The 20,297-nt window shown below is 46.2% G+C and overlaps 1 protein-coding gene across 7 annotated transcripts in view; it reads right to left on the minus strand.

Annotated features, from left to right (window-relative positions):
• patj (PATJ crumbs cell polarity complex component) overlaps nt 1-20,297 on the minus strand; it is a 190,238-nt gene that overhangs the window by 31,005 nt on the left and 138,936 nt on the right. For all 7 annotated transcript variants that reach the window (XM_064934768.1, XM_064934770.1, XM_064934767.1 and 4 more), the window contains 7 exons: nt 14,426-14,622; nt 10,787-10,878; nt 1,772-1,844; nt 1,267-1,392; nt 887-985; nt 496-573; nt 114-252 (listed from right to left, as the gene is read on the minus strand). In XM_064934768.1, coding sequence (XP_064790840.1) covers nt 114-252; nt 496-573; nt 887-985; nt 1,267-1,392; nt 1,772-1,844; nt 10,787-10,878; nt 14,426-14,622 — 804 coding nt within the window. The remainder of the gene's footprint in view (nt 1-113; nt 253-495; nt 574-886; nt 986-1,266; nt 1,393-1,771; nt 1,845-10,786; nt 10,879-14,425; nt 14,623-20,297) is intronic.

The following is a 20,297-nucleotide window of genomic DNA, read 5'->3' on the forward strand; positions in this document are numbered from 1 at the left end:
AGATGTTGACTTACAAGGTGTTGCACACCTTGCCTGTACTGTGAATGCACTGCTAGTTGTGAGTGTGACTCCAGGGAGGGGGAGGTTAGGAAGGGTAGAGGGGGGATCCATACCTTTGCTGCAGTACTCAAAGTCTGGACCAGTGCAGGAGGAGGGCAGGGAGGCGGCAGGGGGGGACACCAGCCCTCCGTCCACAGCGCTCACCATTGGCACCTTACTGGAGCTCTGCGAGACCTTGGACAGGTTGGCAGTCTACGCAGAACAGAAGTCGTAGTCAATATTTTACCAGATCTTTGCCCAGACAACGAGTTGTGAATAACTGAATAATGCATTTTACTGTTCAATTTTAAACACGAGTTGTCTGATACTATGAGCTTGTTCTGCTTCACTCTCCCTTCCCCACAGAGTGGAGTCCAGTGCCCTATATGCAGTGCTGTGGAACGCCCTACATTGCCTCGTGTATAATAGGTTACCCAAATCCACTGTCATGCTCACCTGCTCCAGGAGGGCCTTGGCATCCGGCACAGGCATGCTCTCAGAAGACTCCGCCCCTTTCTCAGAGGCCTTGAGCTTCTGCGGAGAGCACATAGAAGTACATGCATGAATACACACACACTAGGGTCACGGGATTGAATTGACTCGTGCCCTATGTCTTTATGTATGTAAGTCATGCCTGGAAAACTTCAAAAAGGAAAGTATATTTAGATAGGGGTGCTGAAGTGTCTGCCTGGTGTTCATGCTTGACTTTTAAGTTGCTCAACTAATTCGGTAAACAAGTCAGTAACAAAAACTCAGCTGCAAAAGTCTGCCCACTGAGGCTCACAGAGCTGGTCGAGACGTGTAGGGTGCAAAGAGAAAGTGTCACGGGGGCTTCCTGTCAGCTGACCTTGGAGGCGGTCTCTCCCTCTCGGAGGCTCTTGAGTGTTGCTTCTCTGGAGATGAGCTCTGTAGCTGTGCTCCCACTGGAGACGACACTGGACTGCCCCTGTGTGTGTGTGTGTGTGGTGTGTGTGTGTGTGTGAGAGAGAGAGAGAGGTCCAAGCCACAAAATGATCACCACACTGGCACACATTTTTACGAAAAAGACAGATGGAACACTTAAAAAAATAAAATAATTGGGGGGGGGGGGGGTTGCAACGGAAAACAATCATTTCTTATTGGACCAGGTCCAGGCAATACTTTCCTGTTCCCGTCCACTTTCGTACGTTCGGTGTCTAATTAACACGACCCAGGACAGGTAAGAATGTGGGGAGTGGAGCCTCTTACCTTGCTGATGGAGATGGAGGCCTCCAGGGGGCCCCTGCAGAGGACCAGGCTCTCTGGAGGTTGGGGCTTCTCTGTGGGGGCCAAGGCTGATACTGCTGCTGCTGCTGGTGGTGTGGGGGAAGGAGCCTGGGACAATGATAATCATAATGATGGTTATGGTGATGATACATGGGGGAAAAAACACATTCAAAAGTATAAAGTTGTCAACTGCACTGTCATTTCTTCCAATTGAATAACAGTCCATGTCTTCAGGTAAGTGCACTGATCGGACATGCACAAATAAAAACATGCATGTTTTGGATATAAGGCTCCATTTTGGACCACGGGCCTATGATTTCAGCTCGATGTCGGTTGTTGTTCTGTTTGCTTTTGGAAGTGCGTGTGTGTTTAGGCCCAAGTATATGCTATCGCATAACGTCACGGCTAGTGCCATGCTCTTTCAGCTTTTGGATGACCACACGGCCATAAGAGTGTGTGTGTGTGTGTGTGAGAGAATAGGACTCACCTCAGTGGAGGAGAGGACAGAAGGAGGAGTTGGGAAGGGGGGAACGGCCATCTGGTTGATAGCATCTTCGTTCCTATAGGGCAGAGAGAGAGAGAGAGAGAAGGTGCTATTCAATAGAACAGTATTAGCAGTAATCAATGGTGTGGAGAGTGTGAGGTGAAGGTCGCTGCATTGGAAGGGATGCCAAGGTGAATGGGAGCATCTCCTCCTGTGTACCAGAGTGTGGTATTAACACGGACTGTGTGTGTGTGTGGTGCTTGGTCAGGACAGCAGAGAGAGAGACATCAGGTATAAAGCTGATCAAGGACATCATTTCCATTCATCTAGATCAATATCCCCCTGACCTTAGGGAAACATATGAAGGAAGCTCAATGGGAAAGGAAGCATGGGTCCTATTCTTTATTCATACTGTAGCAACAAAAAAAACAGAAGTTTCTTATTGGACGTTTGGTTAGTTCTTCCCTGTTTCAGTCTGTTTTTCTTCCATTTTGTGCCTAGTGAATACGACTCCGGTACACAGAGCTGGCCACAGGCCCAGTTCAAAATGGACAACTTGCACCATTGCACTTGTGGAATGATGACTAAAGCGCTAATAAGAGTTCAAAATGTGTACGCATCCGCACTGCCGTGTTCTAGAATGTTGGGACTGTTGGCTTTTATACTTTCTCAGAATCTCAGCACGGCTCAAGCAATTCAAATTCAAATGAATAGAAGCCACTTAGGCGGAGCCGCATTGGTTGGGAATTTTGGGGAGGTGCACGGTTGGGGCAGTGGTTCCCCCCACGGACGGTGGTTTCAGAGCCGCGTAGATACAGTATGTCACAATGGACCGCCGCCTCTGCAACTGTGGACACCGAATTAGCATTTAGACATGTCGGCCTATATGCTTATACATATCCAATCCTTTCAGATTTACAGAAGTGCCTGGGGGGGGGGGGCTTGTGATTCTGGCAACATCTGCAGGGGACAAATGGAAGCTAGGATGGAGAAAGCCAGAGTAATGCTCGGTTTGGGATTGGGAGGGCCAACCAGGCTAGACATTTCATCATCTCTCACATCAGGCGATTTGGACTCAACGGCTGCGATAGCGCCACCTGAGCCCAACACAATCCCAGTACAACACACATGCTCAACACTGCATGATCAGAGTAGACTTTATGCTCACTCTTTCTCTGAAGAGAATAGTCTCCATTGAAAACAATGGCTTAACACAAATTGGTATAATCAGTTCGGGTAGACGTATTCAACCCATTATATTGTTAACTATTACCCTGTATCGGTTACCAATAGCAAAGATAATTAGTTGAGGAAGTTATATAATTAAGGTCAATGTGCTATGAAATTCAAGTCAGTCACTTCAGGGGGGAAAAAAAAGGGGAAATCGGCAACACAAATTCGTATCCCTCCACAGGCCAGCGTTCTCCAGTTCTTTTACGGTTTCCTTTCCTCACCGCCTACATGGGACCTATTTTGCATATCTTTAGTCTTTCCTTTTGTTCAAATCTCTTTCATTCCCTCTCCGTTTGTGCGGTAACGGAATCTCCCGGTGGCAGCTGAGGAAGCCAGTCATTCATGTGTGCTCGGAGAGAGAAATAAATCCCACCGCTGCCGCTAGTTCGTGTGAATCCTACTGCTGTCACCAGTCCGCGCACTTTTCAAAGACAGCTGTTGAAATTGTGTGAACAGCAAACCAGGGGAAGAAACAAAACAGTTTGGCGACGCGCTTGTTCACGCCTCCTCAGGGGACTACTGCGAGACAAGGACACGAAAATTATCAAAGCCAAAAGATATGACAGAGCACCCCAGGTGAGTGCCGGAGAGACACGGAGTGAGGGAGGAGAAGACGAGTCAACAATCACTCCCTATTGTACGCAAACGGCTCCGAGTGGATTCGACGACAAGCATTCGGGTTACTAATGGTCTGCCGGTGGCAGAGGAGACACCTTCATGGATTCAAGAGGCATACGCAAAAAAAAGCCCATGGGGTAATTGACATGAGCTGCTTGATTTAGGAACTAGTCTACGTAGTCTAACCATCTGTGTCTTAGTTTCTATTACCATAAATGCACACAAACGGGGTCAAGTAAAGAGGCAGCCAGTTCCAATTTGCTCCGTACCCCTTCACCATGGCCTTATGTCTGTAAGGTGGAAGCAATGTGGTGGACCATCAACCACTACACTGCTTATACCCACACAGAGCATTAAGAGCGGCAAAAAAATGGAAGGATTAGGGCCAACGGGAAGGGAGCGAAATAGGGCCGGCAGGTGCTATGGACTGTTGAGGTAAAAGTGGTTCACCATGTGCAGCAGAAGATGGTGAGCGCAGGCATTTCTTCCGGTGTCGTCCTATAGGACAGTTCCATCTTTGCCGTGTGATACATTATGTCACTGGCGGCAGCGTCAAAGAGGTCAACTGTCAGTCTAATGGGTGGTTCAGTATGCTTAGGTTAGAGACCCACAGAGATAATGAAGAGGAAGAAGATGAGGATACTTTGGACCTTCTCTTGACCGCTCTGCCGTTCTAGAGTCCCTTTATTTTCTCTACCGTCCTTGTCCCCTCAGCTCCTCTCTTGTAATCTCCCCTTCTATCTGGTTTCAGTCAAAACCGGTGGGGGTGCGCTCATAAATCTGTACCGGGGTATATCTTCACTTTGTCCTCTCCTCTCTTAGACAGACAGATGGTCAGACACAGCCAAGAAAAGCAGGAGCTTCTGGCTTCTCCAATCCACAGCAGTCAGTGATGATATCCAGCTATCTTCCCTGTTCAACCCTCAAGTGGTTATATGTGGTGGTTCCCCCGCTTCATGTGTGCAGGTACCCTCCTCTCTCCCTCTTCCCACTCCCTTCTTTTCCCCATCTTCGCCTCTCTATCCCGCTCCCTCTCTCTCGCGATACTCCAGTCTTCTCTTCGCCTCGCTCACACCATTTATCTACCTCCCTCTCCACTGTTATTCTCTACCACCAGTAAGTGATCATTTTCCAATTACAGTTCATGCTTTTGTTCCCTCTTCCACCAAGGGGATGGTAGGGACATTGGGAATTTATTTATCAATCAATCAATCAATCAATCAATCAGTATCTTGTTGCCTTGTCCCCCCATTCTCCTACAACTAAAATAAGAAAATGTGGCCAATCCACAGTAAGCTGACAAAGTCGTAGGATGTGTTGTTTGAGCATGTGTGTGTGTGTGTGCGTAAACGAACACGCTCACTGGCGTCACAGCACTCACTCACTCCAATGCGAGGCTGGATAAGCGAACGGGCGCTGGGTGGGCTGACACTTTACCATTTGCGTTCCTAGTCGGACCTTTTTCTTCCCGTCTGCAGCCTGGCCGGCGCCAGCTGATGTTTCCATGGCGATATGGCTACGAGGCGCCCTATCCTTGACGTCCCACCGCTCATTGCCAAACGAACTTTGACTCAATATAGCATTTTTCGAGCCACCCCTCCCAACAACCTTTTTAAAGGAGTTTTTCACCAAACCCCTGAGCACGTACTGACCTATTCTGCTCCTACTGTGAATTGGCTGCAATCTAATCACAGCTTACTGTGAAACCTGGATTTCCCCCTAGACAAACGGAGGAAAACAAAACACGGAATACTGGACGGCAGAGTGCACATGACCAGTGGGATAGAAGAAAGAGAATTTCAATAAATCCAAACTTCTTCCATTTATGGAGGCCACTGTGTCAAGTTGAAGAAACATCTCAATGATGGTCAAATGAAACAGGATGCACCTGAGCTCAATTTCAAGTCTCATAGAAAAGGTTCTGAATACTTATGTAAATGAGGTCATAGTTTTTAAAAAATATTTTTAATACATTTGCAAACATTTCTAAAAACCTGTTTTCGTTTCATCAATATGCAGTATTGTGTGTAGATTGAGGAGAACATTTTTTATTTAATCCATTTTAGAATAAGGCTGTAACGTGACAAAATGTTCAAAAAGTCAAGGGGTCTGAATACTTTCCGAATGTACTGTCAATCTGCTCCAAACCACTCCCGTCCACTTAGCAGCATGCCCCTGCCTTCGGTTTCCACGACTTGTGACATGGGACCAGCACTGATCTAAACACTCTGATTGCTGTTCTCTGTCTACTCCACGACAGGATGGAGGGGGAGAAGTAGATGGAAACGACTTCCTTGGCAGGCAAGTTCCAGGTAGCACGGGCCAATCGGATAGGGACAGATGACAAGGCAGGGAAACATCCATGAGCCCCGAGCAGAGTCCTACCATAGGAGTGGAGAATGAGAAAATTCCCATTTGCATTTTCCCCATAAGTTTGCGCATAATTGAGATTTGTTTGCTAAGCATAACTGAGTAGGGCTCCCGAGTGGCGCAGCGGTCTAAGGCACTGCACCTCAGTGCTAACGGCGTCATTACAGACCCTGGTTCGATTCCAGGCTGAGTCCCATAGGGCGGCGCACAATTGGTCCAGCGTTGTCCGGGTTTGGCCATCATTGTAATTAAGAATTTGTTCTTAACTGACTTGCCTGGTTAAATAACGGTTACACAAATAGTCCTCCGCTAGCAAACAATAGCCGCATTGGAACTCTGGAGTGTCAACACATATGGAATAGGGTGTCATTTGAGACAAACTTTTCTTAAGAGTAAAAGCCTTTATTTGACTCTGCCATTGGCACGAGACGCATAACTTAACAGACACGGTTGAAAGCTGTACCGATAACCACAAGCTCAGAATGACAGCACTGCCGTGTTCCATGAAGTGTCATCATGGACGTGTCAATTCCGTGGAACACAGAAAGGACACGTTAAACACTGATTCCGTGCTTGCTATACATGACGTTTTAGTTGTCAGCCAACGAGGCTGCCTAGCGGACAGACACTTCAACAGAGAACCTCACGTCACCAATGCATAAATCAGCATGTTGTTATCTTTTCCGCAGCCTTTTCCCCGTCAGCAGCTCAGAAATAATGGATGTGCTGCTCGCTGATGCCATGTCTGTCGTTCACATTTTGACAGCCGTCATAATGGCCTGCTTATGCACTTCCCTTGGCCCGTATTCACAACGCGTCGCAGAGTGCGGATCACTTTAGCCTTTTAAAGAATATTGAATTAGATGACAGACAGAGGGACCAGCACTCCTACTCTGAGATGCTTTATGGATATGGGCCCTAGAAGCCATCCTAGATCTCCCTTCGGTATGTTTTAATATGCATGGAGAACACAGGTGATTGGGCTCCGGCCCACTGTGTTCAATTAAAGGAACTTAAGGATGGCAAGAAGCGGCGCGTGGCATGGGGAGGAAATTAGGTGCTGCGTCGCCGTCGTGCTCTGTGTGCTCCTCGCTCCCCAGAGAGATGATTAGGCTACTAGACAGGCAGCAGTGAGAGGGGGATATGGAACAGGTAAACAGAGGGATGGAGAGAGAGTTTGCAAGAGCGATTAAGACAAGAGACAGAAGGTTTGAGAGCGGGGGACGGCTATAGTGAGAGGGAGGAAGAAAGACTGAGGTAAAGTGAGAGAGCAAAAAGAAATAGCGGGAGTGAGGGGTAGAGCGAGCGGGAGAAGTAGAGTGAGGTAGAGCGAGCGGCAGGGTGTGAGGTAGAGCGGCAGAGTGTGAGGTAGAGCGGCAGAGTGTGAGGTAGAGCGGGAGAGAGGTAGCGTGGCAGAGAGGGAGAGAGGGAGCGGTAGAGTGGCAGAGAAGGAGAGAGGGAGCGGTAGAGTGGCAGAGAAGGAGAGAGGGAGAGGTAGAGTGGCAGAGAAGGAGAGAGGGAGAGGTAGCGTGGCAGAGAAGGAGAGAGGGAGCGGTAGAGTGGCAGAGAAGGAGAGAGGGAGCGGTAGAGTGGCAGAGAAGGAGAGAGGGAGCGGTAGAGTGGCAGAGAAGGAGAGAGGGAGCGGTAAAGTGGCAGAGAAGGAGAGAGGGAGAGGTAGCGTGGCAGAGAAGGAGAGAGGGAGCGGTAGCGTGGCAGAGAAGGAGAGAGGGAGAGGTAGCGTGGCAGAGAAGGAGAGAGGGAGCGGTAGCGTGGCAGAGAAGGAGAGAGGGAGCGGTAGCGTGGCAGAGAAGGAGAGAGGGAGAGGTAGCGTGGCAGAGAAGGAGAGAGGGAGAGGTAGCGTGGCAGAGAAGGAGAGAGGGAGCGGTAGCGTGGCAGAGAAGGAGAGAGGGAGCGGTAGCGTGGCAGAGAAGGAGAGAGGGAGAGGTAGCGTGGCAGAGAAGGAGAGAGGGAGCGGTAGCGTGGCAGAGAAGGAGAGAGGGAGCGGTAGAGTGGCAGAGAAGGAGAGAGGGAGAGGTAGAGTGGCAGAGAAGGAGAGAGGGAGAGGTAGAGTGGCAGAGAAGGAGAGAGGGAGAGGTAGAGCAAGAAATAATGAGTAATAAGACGGAACCAAGCGAGTGCAGTCAGTGTCTGCGTCTCAAATGGCACCCTATTCCCTATATTGAGCCCTGTGGACCCTGGTCAAAAGTAGTGCACTATATAGAAAATAGGGTGTGATTTAGGATGTGGAAGGTCAGTGGGTGGCTTCATAGCTGGTGTTTGAGTGGATGGATATTGAAGCCCAGTTAATGAGACTCCACTTCTCCCTCTCTCCTTTCCTCATTCTCTCTGCCTCCCTCATCCTCTCCCTCCCACATGATCCGATAAGACTCAAATCCCAAAAATTACACAGAGGTCGTCGTCGTGCGTGGGGTTTATTTGCCTTGGGTAATAGTGGCCATAGACGACGGGGAGCGATGGTGCCACCAGCCTAATGGTCTTGTCAGAGTGTAACATATGCATTCTGTCAACGTTGGCTGAGGGAGAAAATAGCCTTCAAATGTTACAATGGTTCTAAGAACATCCCCCTGAAGGGTACAATATCTTATTTCTATAGAGTGGAGGGGTATTTGGCACGACTGTGGAGGAGGAAGGAGGTACAACTGTCCTCGAGTACTGTTCGTCCCCGAAATCAACAGCTTGTACACTGAGAACGGATCGTACCAAAATAGCATCACTTTGCTCGCTCACTCAAAGGCAGCATAAACAGCGGGTGTGGAGTAAAAGGTTGGCTCTCTCTCCCTCCTTCAGTTAATTAAAATGATAACTCAACATACAGGTACCTCAGATTTGTAATCAGAAACAATTGGGATGCAATTTTTTTACCTCAGCTAACGGCCTCAAAACGATCGCATTTCGATCCCCCTTGTAACCCTTGCCGCTGCAGTAAACGTTATCGTCAATAGAATTACACATCTCGTTAAGGTGGTCAAAAGGAACTCCTTCATCCCTGTCGCAAGAAGAAGCCTGTGCTGGAATGCTTGTGGGAGTTAAACGGTGAAGAAATGCGGAACTATGGCTGCTTCAGTTGAATGGAGTGGCGAGGCTTAACCTGTTACGGCAAGCCAAAAACTACATGGGCAATGTCGTACAATAACTACAGTGCATTTGAACAGTATTCAGACCCCTTGACTTTTTCCACATTTGGGTTTTCCTCAATTGACACACAATACCCCATAATGACAAAGCAAAAACTGACATTTTTGCAAATGTAATTAAAACTAAAACCGCTATTTTCAGGTCGAACATTCAGAGGATGTTCGATCGGGTTCAAGTCCGGGCCACTCAAGGACATGCAGAGACTTGTCCCGAAGCCAGTCAGAGTGACCATCGGGAGTTCTTGGTCACCTCCCTGACCAAGGCCCGTATCCCCCGATTGCTCAGTTTGGCCAGGTGGCCAGCTCTTGGTGGTTCCAAACTTCTTCCATTTAAGAATGGAGGCCACTGTGTTCTTGGGGACCTTCAGTGCTGCAGAAATGCTTTGTTACCCTACCCCAGATCTGTGCGTCGACACAATCTTGCCTTGGAACTCTATAGACAATTCCTTCGACTTCGTGGCTTGGGTTTTGCTCTGACATGCACCGTCAACTGAGGGACCTTATATAGACAGGCGTGTGCCTGTCTCTCTGACATGTCCAATCAATTGAATTTACCACAGGTGGACTCCAATCAAGTTGTAGAAACATCTCAAGGACACTTAATGGAAACAGGATGCACCTGAGCTCAATTTTGAGTCTCATAGCAAAGGGTCTAAATAAGGTAGTTCTGTTTTTTACTTTCAATACACCTGTTTTTCCCTTTGTCATTATGGGGTATTGTGTGCAGATTGCTGAGGGAAAATGTGATTGACTCCATTTTAGAATAAGGCTGTAACTTAACAAAAAATGTGGGAAAAGTCAAAGGGGTCTGAATACTTTCCCCGAAGGCCCTGTATATGGAGACTGTATAGTGGCAAAAGTGTTGCCAGCATGTTATGTAGCTTACCAAGTGGATTATTTTCCTCTTGACTCGCAGTCACGTATTAGCCAAGGTCTACTCCCGATCAAATGCCTGTGACTAGTCTTAATCAATCAATGCGATTTTGTTTCACTGAATCTCTGTCTGTATATTTGGTTATTTCTCTGGCAGGGCAAATAAGAGGAAGTGGTACAGCTCATCTATTTGTTTGCAAATCCATCACTGATCAGAAACATTTAGTGTGCAATAGGTTAATGTAGCCTGAGATCAAGTGTTGGCCATTGTTTTTGCTCGATCACGTAAAGCCCATCGGAGGTCGTGACATATGCATTCTGTCAACGTTGGCTGAGGGAGAAAATAGCCTTCAAATGTTACAACGGTTCTAAGAACGTCCCCCTGATTTTACAAAATAGGATTGCTGTTATTTTGTATGGGTATCATGATGAAGATACTCTCACAATGTATGACCCTAACACCTGCTCCCTAACAAAGTGGAGTGAGGGTAGGAAAGACATGAAACGTGGATTTAAAAAGCAAGGGCTTGCCTTGGGCTGTTTCAAAATGGAACCTTTCTTTATATGACAGCAATTTCATTTTATTTGGTTATATTTCATTATATTCTTACCCTACTATAAAAAATATATTTGTGTCAACTGTGCTCAGCGTAGTTTAAGTGTGTTTTGTCTGATTGAATGAACAAAATAACTATTGGTTTTAGGTGGCCCCCTCCTTTTGAATAGGCGTTTAACGCCCTTGGTCCCAGGGTCGGCTGACGAGCCTTACCTGATGAGGATAATCTTGACCTTGGACGAGGCGCTCTTAATGATGGCTGAGGCATTCAGGTGGCTGCGGCCATACAGGACCTGGTTGTTGATCTGATGGGTAGGAAGAGAAAGAGAGAGTTGAACTACAATCTTTGTCATATTCGTTATGGCACTACATAACAAAACAGTTTCCAACAGAGGAAAAAAAACAGATTTCTTATTGGATAAGTTCAGGTTGGCCCCCTCACTGTTTCAGTCCGTTTTCTTCCCTTGATGCATAATGAACACAACCCAGGTCTTTATCATAAACAGGAAGAAGGGATGGATTTAATGTATTTCTCTCTCTGACAAAGAGATAGCAACATAGGACTCAAACATGCATGAACACATACAGGCATATACAAATAAAGCCTGTAAGCAAATACACACGTGTGCAGCAAACACACACCACACACAGTGACCTTCTAGATGGCAACAATGAAGGCATGATGCATCCGCCCAAGTGTGACAACAGTGTTTAGTGGCAGCAGCCTGCAAGCACATGATTACTGATGTGGGCACACACCCACACCCACTTACACAGCTCCCCCCTCACCTCTAATTGAGACAGGTTTTACTGAAAGGTCATTGAGCTCGCCTGCTTGCCCCCTACAATCCACACCGGTCTGCTACTCAAATGAGCACATTCAGTCGTATCCGCTACTTCCAAATGTTAAATCAATAGGCAATTCAGCACTCTGCAGATACGAATGGGCCAGCACCCAGCCCCAACACCTTGCTCTGGTGGAACAGCACAAATGGGGCTTAGATGGGCTCAGAGACACGGTTTGTGAGGGTTTTAGTGTGGGGTGTCAGTGTTCATCAGTGAGGGAGGGAGTGTGTATGTTTGCGTGTGAGCATGTGGATCAGCCTGTGACTAACAGTGTACGTGCATGTGTGTGTCTGCATTTATGACTATGTGTGTGTGTGTGTGTGTGTTTCTCTGTGATTACAGTACAACGCCTTTGGAAGGTATTCAGACCCCTCAACTTTTTCCACATTTTGTTACGTACCAGCCTTATTCTAAAATTGATTAAATCATTGTTTTTCTTCATCAATCTAAACACAATACCCCATAATGACAAAGCAAAAACTGGTTAAAAATTGTTGCTAATTTATTCAAATAAAAAAAACTGAAATCTCACATTTACATAAGTATTCAGACCCTTTACTCAGTACTTTCTTGATGACGCTACGAGCTTGGCACACCTGCATTTGGGGAGTTTCTCCCATTCCTCTCTGCAGATCCTCTCAACCTCTGTCAGATTGGATGCAGAGTGTCACTGCACATCTATTTTCAGGTCTCTCCAGAGATGTTCGATCCGGATCAAGTCCGAGCTCTGGCTGGGCCACTCAAGGATATTCAGAGACTTGTCCCGAAGCCACTCCTTTGTCGTCTTGGCTGTGTGCTTAGGGTCGTTGTCCTGTTGGAAGGTGAACCTCCACCCCAGTCTGTGGTCTTCAGCGCTCTGGAGCAGGTTTTCATCAAGGATCTCTGTACTTTACTCCGTTCATCTTTGCCTCAATCCTGACTTGTCTCCCAGTCCCTGCAGCTGAAAAACACCCCCATGGCATAATCCTGCCACCACCATGCTTCACCGTAGGGATGGTGCCAGGTCTCCTTCAGACGTGCCGCTTGGCATTCAGGCCAAAGAGTTCAATCTTGCTTTCATCAGATCAGAAAATCTTGTTTCTCATGGTCAGAGTCCTTTAGGTGCCTTTTATCAAACTCCAAGTGGGCTGTCATGTGCCTTTTACTGAGGAGTGGCTTCCATCTGGGCACTCTACCATAAAGGCCGGATAGGTGGAGAGCTGTAGAGATAGTTGTCCTTTTGGAATGTTCTCCCATCTCCACAAAGGAACTCCCGAGCTCTGTCAATGACCATCACCTCCCTGACCAAGGCCCTTCTCCCCCGATTGCTCAGTTTGGCTGGGCGACCAGCTCTAGGAAGAGTCTCGGTAGTTCCAAACTTCTTCAATTTAAGAATAATGGAGGTCACTGTGATCTTGGGGACCTTCAATGCTGCAGAAATGTTTTGGTACCCTTCTCCAGATCTGTTCTACGGACAATTCCTTCGACCTCATGGCTTGGCTTTTGCTCTGACATGCACCTATATAAACAGGTGTGTTCCTTTCCAAAGCATGTTCAATCATTTGAATTTACCACAGGTGGACTCCAATCAAGTAGAAACATCTCAAGGATGATCAATGGAAACAGGATGCACCTGAGTCTCATCGCCAAAGGGTCTGAACACTCATGTAAATAAGGTTTTTCTGTATGTAATCTTTACACTGAATACATTCTAAAAACCTGTTTTCACTTTGTCATTATGGGGTATTGTGTGTAGATTGCTGACAATATGTTTTTATTTAATCCATTTTAGAAAAAGTCTTAACGTCACAATGTGGAAAAAGTCAAGGGGTCTGGATACTTTCCCAAGGCGCTGCATGTGTGTGTGCATCTCAGTGTGTGTGCGCGTGTTGCAGTGGGTCGGGTCTCCCTCCCTCCGCTGTCGCTGCTTGTGGCAGTCCACATACATTTTTCATGGTGGCAGTGACATTGTTGTAATGAGCAGCGCTAGCACAACAGAGAGGACGGGAGGAATGGGGAGAAAGAAAGACAAAACCCAGAGGGTTGATGGAGGAAGGAGAACGTGATATGATGGAATGAGAAAAAAAAGAAAGGAAGAGGTCATAACAGACTCGGGTCAGCTGACAACACGTCAGTTCCAATTCAGGCTCTTCCACGTTAGTGTCAATGTTTGTGGAAGATCATCTCAGACAAGCGTTTTGAAAAACCGGCAAGACACTTCAGCTCCAGACTGACACATTTATAATTCACTGCATTCATGAGACACTTACTCTGCCAGTCCCAGAGCTCAATCCCAGCAACGACTCTAATCAAACCAGAAGAACTAAATCAACCAGAAGAATTAATCGCATCTATTTTGCATGACTAATCCCCGCTTAGATTCATTAGTAGTAGGCCCACACTCAAAAAGGAGAAGTTATTTTCATTCATTGAGGCAGCAAGAGCAAATGCTTTTCCGGGAATCTTCCCAGAAAGACAGAAAGGAAGAGACGGAAGAGCGAGAAAAGAAACTAAAAAGTGGAGAAACAGAGTATAAGGAAGTATAGGAGGCACACCCTTTTTTGTGTTTCTCTGAGGCAGACACACACACACAGCCCCTATTCGCACACGCCATTATGATGTGTTGTGATGGATTCTGTGGCATGAGAGGAGCACTGGCCTCGGCGTCAACAGTGACAGTGATTGAGCCGTTTCATTTTCTCCCTCAAGGACTTAACAGGATAAGACCATTACAGGGAGGGAGGGAGCGAGAGAGAGAGAGAGAAAGGGCTGTGACGATCACAAATTAAAGAATGCATGGGCAGGGGACGGGTGAGAGAGAGAGAGAAAAAGAGAGAAGGAAGCGGGAAGGAAGAGAGGGGAAAGGACAAGGGCAGACTATCCAACATGGCCTCTTATACTACCATGTCCACCTAATCAACCCCTGTGATTGGCTCATGTGTGCGTGTGACTGTCTTTTCGCACACGTGTGTGAGAGGATATGCATGTGCGAGTTCGCACAGGTGTGTGTGTGTGTGGCCCCCTCACCTCCAGCAACTCGTCCCCAACACGGATGTTTCCATTTTTGGCAGCGGGGCCCCCGGGGCTGATGCCCACCACAAAGATACTGAGGCAGGAGCGGTCGCGGTTCCCCGCCAGGCTCAGGCCCAGACCGTGGCGCTCTTTGTCCAGCTCCACACACAGCAGCTCCCCGCACAGCTCCCCGTAGCGCAGCCTGATCCGCTCTGAGGGAGAGAGACAGGTGGTTATTTCTAATACTGTGTTTCAGTGTTGGAGGGGAAAGATTACACCGGCAAACCATTTATCTAGTCTTACACTAGAAAAGGTCTAAAAGGAAACCCCTGACTGAATTCTTGACACACACATCCGTAGGCGGCGCACGCACACAGACACGCATTTCTTCTTTCACCTTACTGTGATGACTATTTGACCTGTCCAGTCAGTGGAATACCCTGGCCTGTTCCATTATACACGAGTGCACTTATTATAATTACCATATCTCCCAACTTTCTGAAGAGGCACGGGGCTGCCTCCAATACACAGAGGAACATTCATCTCTGCTCTCAAACTCAAGTCTGAGCTTTGCTTTCCAGTTTTATAATGCTAGCTAGTTTCTATCTATCGCCGGGGGCGAAAAGTAATTGCATACAATGCAATAATCCCTCGTGCAGCAGTATTCAAAAGGCATTTATTTCGCCCACTGCATGTGCTTTTTTTTGTCCAAATCAATCCATTCTGGGGTACCCCAGGGCTGTGTCCGAGTCCCGCTGTAGAGCTGATAGATCTACACTGGTAAATAAAAGAGCCGCACACTCTAGGAGCTCAGATGCAAAAACTTAATTACCAATGTTTCGACAGCCAAGCTGTCTTCACCAGGGTATTATCACAGACACTGCGGGATGACTCGTTTATATAGTGTCAAAAGACACAGGTGTCTGTAATCATGGCCAAGAGTGGCCTAATATCATTGGTTAATAATCAAATATTAAAATGTCATACAAAGAACAGCATACAAATGGATAGCATACGATCATAGATTAATTTGACTACACAAGCTTACAAACAATTACAATGGCAAAGTCACAATAACCACAAGAATGGCTTCAGATCAAGTCTACGTTGAGACCGAAGGGCGCAAGGGTCTTTAAATTAAAGATTCAGGCAGCCTCTCGTTTTAACAATAAATGGTCACCCCCTCTCCAAGGGAGGGTGACATGTTCGATGCCGAAATAACGTAGGGACGATATCGAGTGGCCTGCCTCCAAGTAGTGGGACGCAACTGGATAAGTAAAGTTTTTACACCTAATGGTGCTACGATGCTCTGAGATATGTACTTTAAATTCGCGCTGTTTTACCTACATAACTTTTACCACAAGGACAAGTTATAAGATAAATAACTGCCTTAGTGGAGCACGTAATAACACCTTTGATTGGGATCGATTTCCCTGTTTGTGGGTGTTTGAAGGATCTACATTTATAAGTGCCATTGCATTGAGCATAGCCATTACATTTGTAATTTCCATCCAGTAGAGGCGCAAATAGATGTTGTTCAGGAATATCTTGGGGTGGTAAATTTGAGTTTACCAATTGGTCTCCGAGATTTCTGCCCCGCGAGAATACGACCAAGGGAAGGTCCGAAAACACATTACCGAGGCGGTCATCGGATTTTAGGATGTGCCAATTTTTGTGAACAATTCCCTTAATTTCTTCAGAGCACTTTGAATAGCGGGTAGTTAGAACACAAGAATGCAAATTTTCTCAATGGCAATATTAATCTGATCATTCTTGTAGCCCCTCTCCTTGAACTTTCTTTGCGTCTCAGCCATATTTCTGTCGAAATCTGATTGTTTTTTGCAAATTCTTTTGATTCGACAGAAAGCTCTTAGAGTGTGCGGCTCTCTTTTATTTTCAAGTTTTCTACTCCGCTAGCCAGCACCTCGTCTTAATAGGTGTGTGTTCCTTTTTCTTCTAGATCTACACTGGTGTCAGGTTAGACAGGCTGCTATTTACTGTAATCCTCTGGCGTGGGTAAAGGGATGGCCGGGCAGACCACAGGCCTGTGTGTTCTCTCATCTCTATTTCCTTTCTTATTTTTCCACCCCCTCGGTCAACGGCTAAGGCAGGGGAGAGTCGAGGTCCTGACTGAAATCCTTAAGTGGGTGTGTGTGTGTGTACGTGTCATGGAAACTAATCACATCTTTTGACTTTTGATGATGATGCTGTGTGTCCCGTTGAAGATACTGAATGCCCATCTCACGTGATAGGATTAGATTTCCCTCAAAGGCAGGTGCCTATCAAAATGACATTGAAATCTTCTGCTTTCTGATCAAACAGCCCTGCACATGTATGCTGGGTGTGTGTGTGTGTGTGTGTGTGTGTGTGTGTGTGTGTGTGTGTGTGTGAAAGAGGGCAGAGAACACCTTCAAAAGGAAACTTGGTCCTGCTGCAACACCTGTAAAGGGACTGTCAGCAGTTGCTACATTCCTTTTTGGACTAAATTAATGCTACTATGTATCCAGTGATACTTGAAGAATATAACTTCATAAATGCTTCATGAGCTTAGTTTAACTGTCGCACTTCATGAGAACCAAAATATACGCTTGTTTTACGCCGTTCGAAAACGAAGAAAACGTCAACAAAACACCACACAGTTGAAGTCGGACGTTTACATACACCTTTGCCAAGTACATTTACTCAGTTTTTCACAATTCCTGACATTTAAACAGAGTAAGAAATCCCTGTCTTAGGTCAGTTAGGATCACCACCTTATTTTAAGAATGTGAAATGTCAGAATAATATTAGAGAGAATGCTTTATTTCAGCTGTTATTTCTTTCATCACAATCCCAGTGGGTCAGAAGTTTACATACACTCAATTAGTATTCGGTAGCATTGTCTTTAAACTGTTTAACTTGGGTCAAACGTTTTGAGTAGCCTTCCACAAGCTTCCCACAATAAATTGGGTGAATGTTGTCCCATTCCTCCTGACAGAGCTGGTGTAACTGAGTCAGGTTTGTAGGCCTCCTTGCTCTCACACACTTTTTCCAGTTCTGCCCACACATGAAAACACGGTTAAAACTATAACTTTGATATCATGATGGTAAGTCCTTGCATCCATATCTCCGTCTGTGAATTTTTAAAGTGGTAACATTTCTCTCAGCATTTCACTGTACCAGGGGAGGGTGAACGCTTTGTTATCGTTTCCACTTCTGATAACCCCTTTAAAATCGAACCCACCGCAGAGAGGTGGTTACTTCTCATGCGCAGCATTTCATTCAACTTCAAATGTTGAGAGGCATTTGTCAACTAAAAAGCACACGCCAAGCATCTACTCTCTCACACATACACTAGTAAAAGACTTGTATCTGCAATCGCCTTAACTGATTACTTGATACACACAAACCTGTGCATTGATGTTGTGTGTGTGTGTGTGTGTGTGTGTGTGTGTGTGTGTGTGTGTGTGTGTGTGTGTGTGTGTGTGTATGAGAGTAGGGAAGAGAGAACATTTTCAAAAAAAGGGAATTTGGTCCTGCTGCAACACCATGAAAAAACCACCCACTCCAGAGTTAAACTTGATAGCACACAGATTCCTCCGTCCAACTCATTTATCACCATCAACCATTCAGCAAACAGGTTCACACGGGTCGTTATTTGGCCGAGACAAATGGGATGGATGCTTCCCAAACCACAACGCAACGCTATTTCGGCCTCCCGACAATAACAAGCCGACATTATTCCAACATTTTGATGGATGGCTGGGATTCTTGACCCTGCTTGCAAAACTCTTCACCTTTCATAATGCCGTCAGGCCTACGACATGATGCACGCTTAAATATCCCCCTTTTCCTCTCCTCCCTTTCTATTTTCCTTTCTGTCCAGCATTGTTTTTCACTCCTGTTTTGATTAAAAACCACAGTAAACATGAAGGGGGCAAGAGAGAGAGAGAGAAAAAAGAGGAGGGTAACAGAACAAGGAGGGATGGTGTCTGTGACCTTTGAGGCGACCCTCTGTATTTTCCATTTTTCTTTTCTTTTTACTGCAGAGAGAGAGATGGAAACAGAGGGAAAGAGGGAAGGAGTAAGGAGAGAGGGGGGATGAGAGAGGGAAGGAGGGAGAGAGCAAGAGATACAGGGAGGCAGAGAGATTTACAATCCAGTCACGCCGTGAGAAGAGTAATTAAAAGCCCAAAGAGGTCCATAAATTCCAACCGATAAAAATGAGGGGGAGAGAATCACCCCATGAGCGTCAGGGGGGACAACCCACCTTAAGACATGGATGGGTTGAATTGGAGCGTAGGAGTGGAAAAGAGAGAGGGAAGGAGTGAAAAGAACAAGAGACCTTTGCGATAGTAACTGTGGATGGGTTGAGAAATGGAGAAAAGTAGGAAGCGAAAGAAAAGGGAGAGGAAAAGAGCGGGAGGGCGGATGGGTTGAGGGGGAGAAAGGAGAGAAACTAAGGGAAAAGAGAAAGGAAGAGGTGGTAGAAATTGGATGGGTTGAGAAAGGGAAGATGAGACTTTTCTCTGCCTCTCTTCAGTCCTAAGAGAGGTAGCAAGAGAGATGCGGACAGAGAGAAAACGAGGAATGTGAAAATGGTGGTGCAGGGTTCCGGTCCGAAAACCGCAACCTCAGAAACGTTGCTCGGACGTTTTATTAGTGGTTTTAGTGACAACGTTTGGACTGTGGGAAATACAATCCATAACTTCATCCAACAGACACACGGATCCCGTGGATTTTGGGGGGACAGTGAGTAATAGTAGAATACACAAGGTGCAATTGCAACAGTTTTTCCTCGAGTTATGTCAGTCACTGAGAGTCATTGAATTAGCCCATGTCACTTAACATTTTTTAGATTGGTCTAGCCTGATATAGTCTATCCAGCTATCTAAACTTGAGGTAATCATGCGAATTACAGAGGGCCTCCCCCCCTTGATTTTGTTAAGACACTCAGATATATTAAAAAAGCTGCACATTCTTCTCTCAGCCCCATGGCAAAATGTGTAGAATTGCATGAAATGAGTTAGAAAAATGTCTAATCTTCTCACCGACCATGGTAAATGTCTAGAATTGCAGCAAACTTTAAAATGACAACATTTCTCTACATCCAACAAAATGCCTTAGGGCCCCAAAAGGCTAGGGCGAAAGAGAGCGTGAGAGTGAGTGAGTGTGTAGATGACAGGGAAAAGGGGAATTGAGTGGCATGACCGTATTTGATTGAATAGGCCCTTAGGGAGGCTGCTGGTGAAGAGGACCTGGGAATGATCCGGTGGAGAGAAGTAGTGGAAAAGGAGGAGAGGAAAAAGGAGTGTGACAGAAGCTAGTCCCCGTTAGTTCAACACTTAGTAGCTGTGTTTAAGACTTCAGTCGGAAAGCGAGGGCGGGAGAGTGGGAGGGGGGAGAGAAGATGAGTGTCAGGTCATCAACATCAGCATCTACTGGTTAATGAGGCTCCATCACTGTCCAGTGCTCCACTACCATTGTAGGGCTGCTTTCCACTTTGCTTCTTAAAATAAATTCACAAGTGCTCTACGATCACACTATTAGTTTGTGTGTCTTACTGTCGCCAAAAGGCTAGGATTTTTCTTTTCTCAGCAAGTTGTGGGTAAAATAAATTGCATTAGTCGCTTCATCACAAACCACAAAATGTTAAAGGGGCAGTGCAGTCAAAAACGTGATTTTTCATAAAGAATATACAGTACCAGTCAAATGCTTGGACACACCTACTCATTCCAGAGTTTGTTTATTTTACTATTTTCTACATTGTAGAATAATAGTGAAGACATCAAAACTATGAAATAACATATGGAATCATGTAGTAACCAAAAAGGTGTTAAACAAATCAAAACATATTTGAGATTCTTCAAAGTAGCCACCCTTTGCCTTGATGACAGCTTTGCGCACT

This window comes from Oncorhynchus masou, chromosome 24 (genome assembly GCF_036934945.1).
Source record: "Oncorhynchus masou masou isolate Uvic2021 chromosome 24, UVic_Omas_1.1, whole genome shotgun sequence".
In the NCBI taxonomy this organism is placed as follows: Eukaryota; Metazoa; Chordata; class Actinopteri; order Salmoniformes; family Salmonidae; genus Oncorhynchus; species Oncorhynchus masou.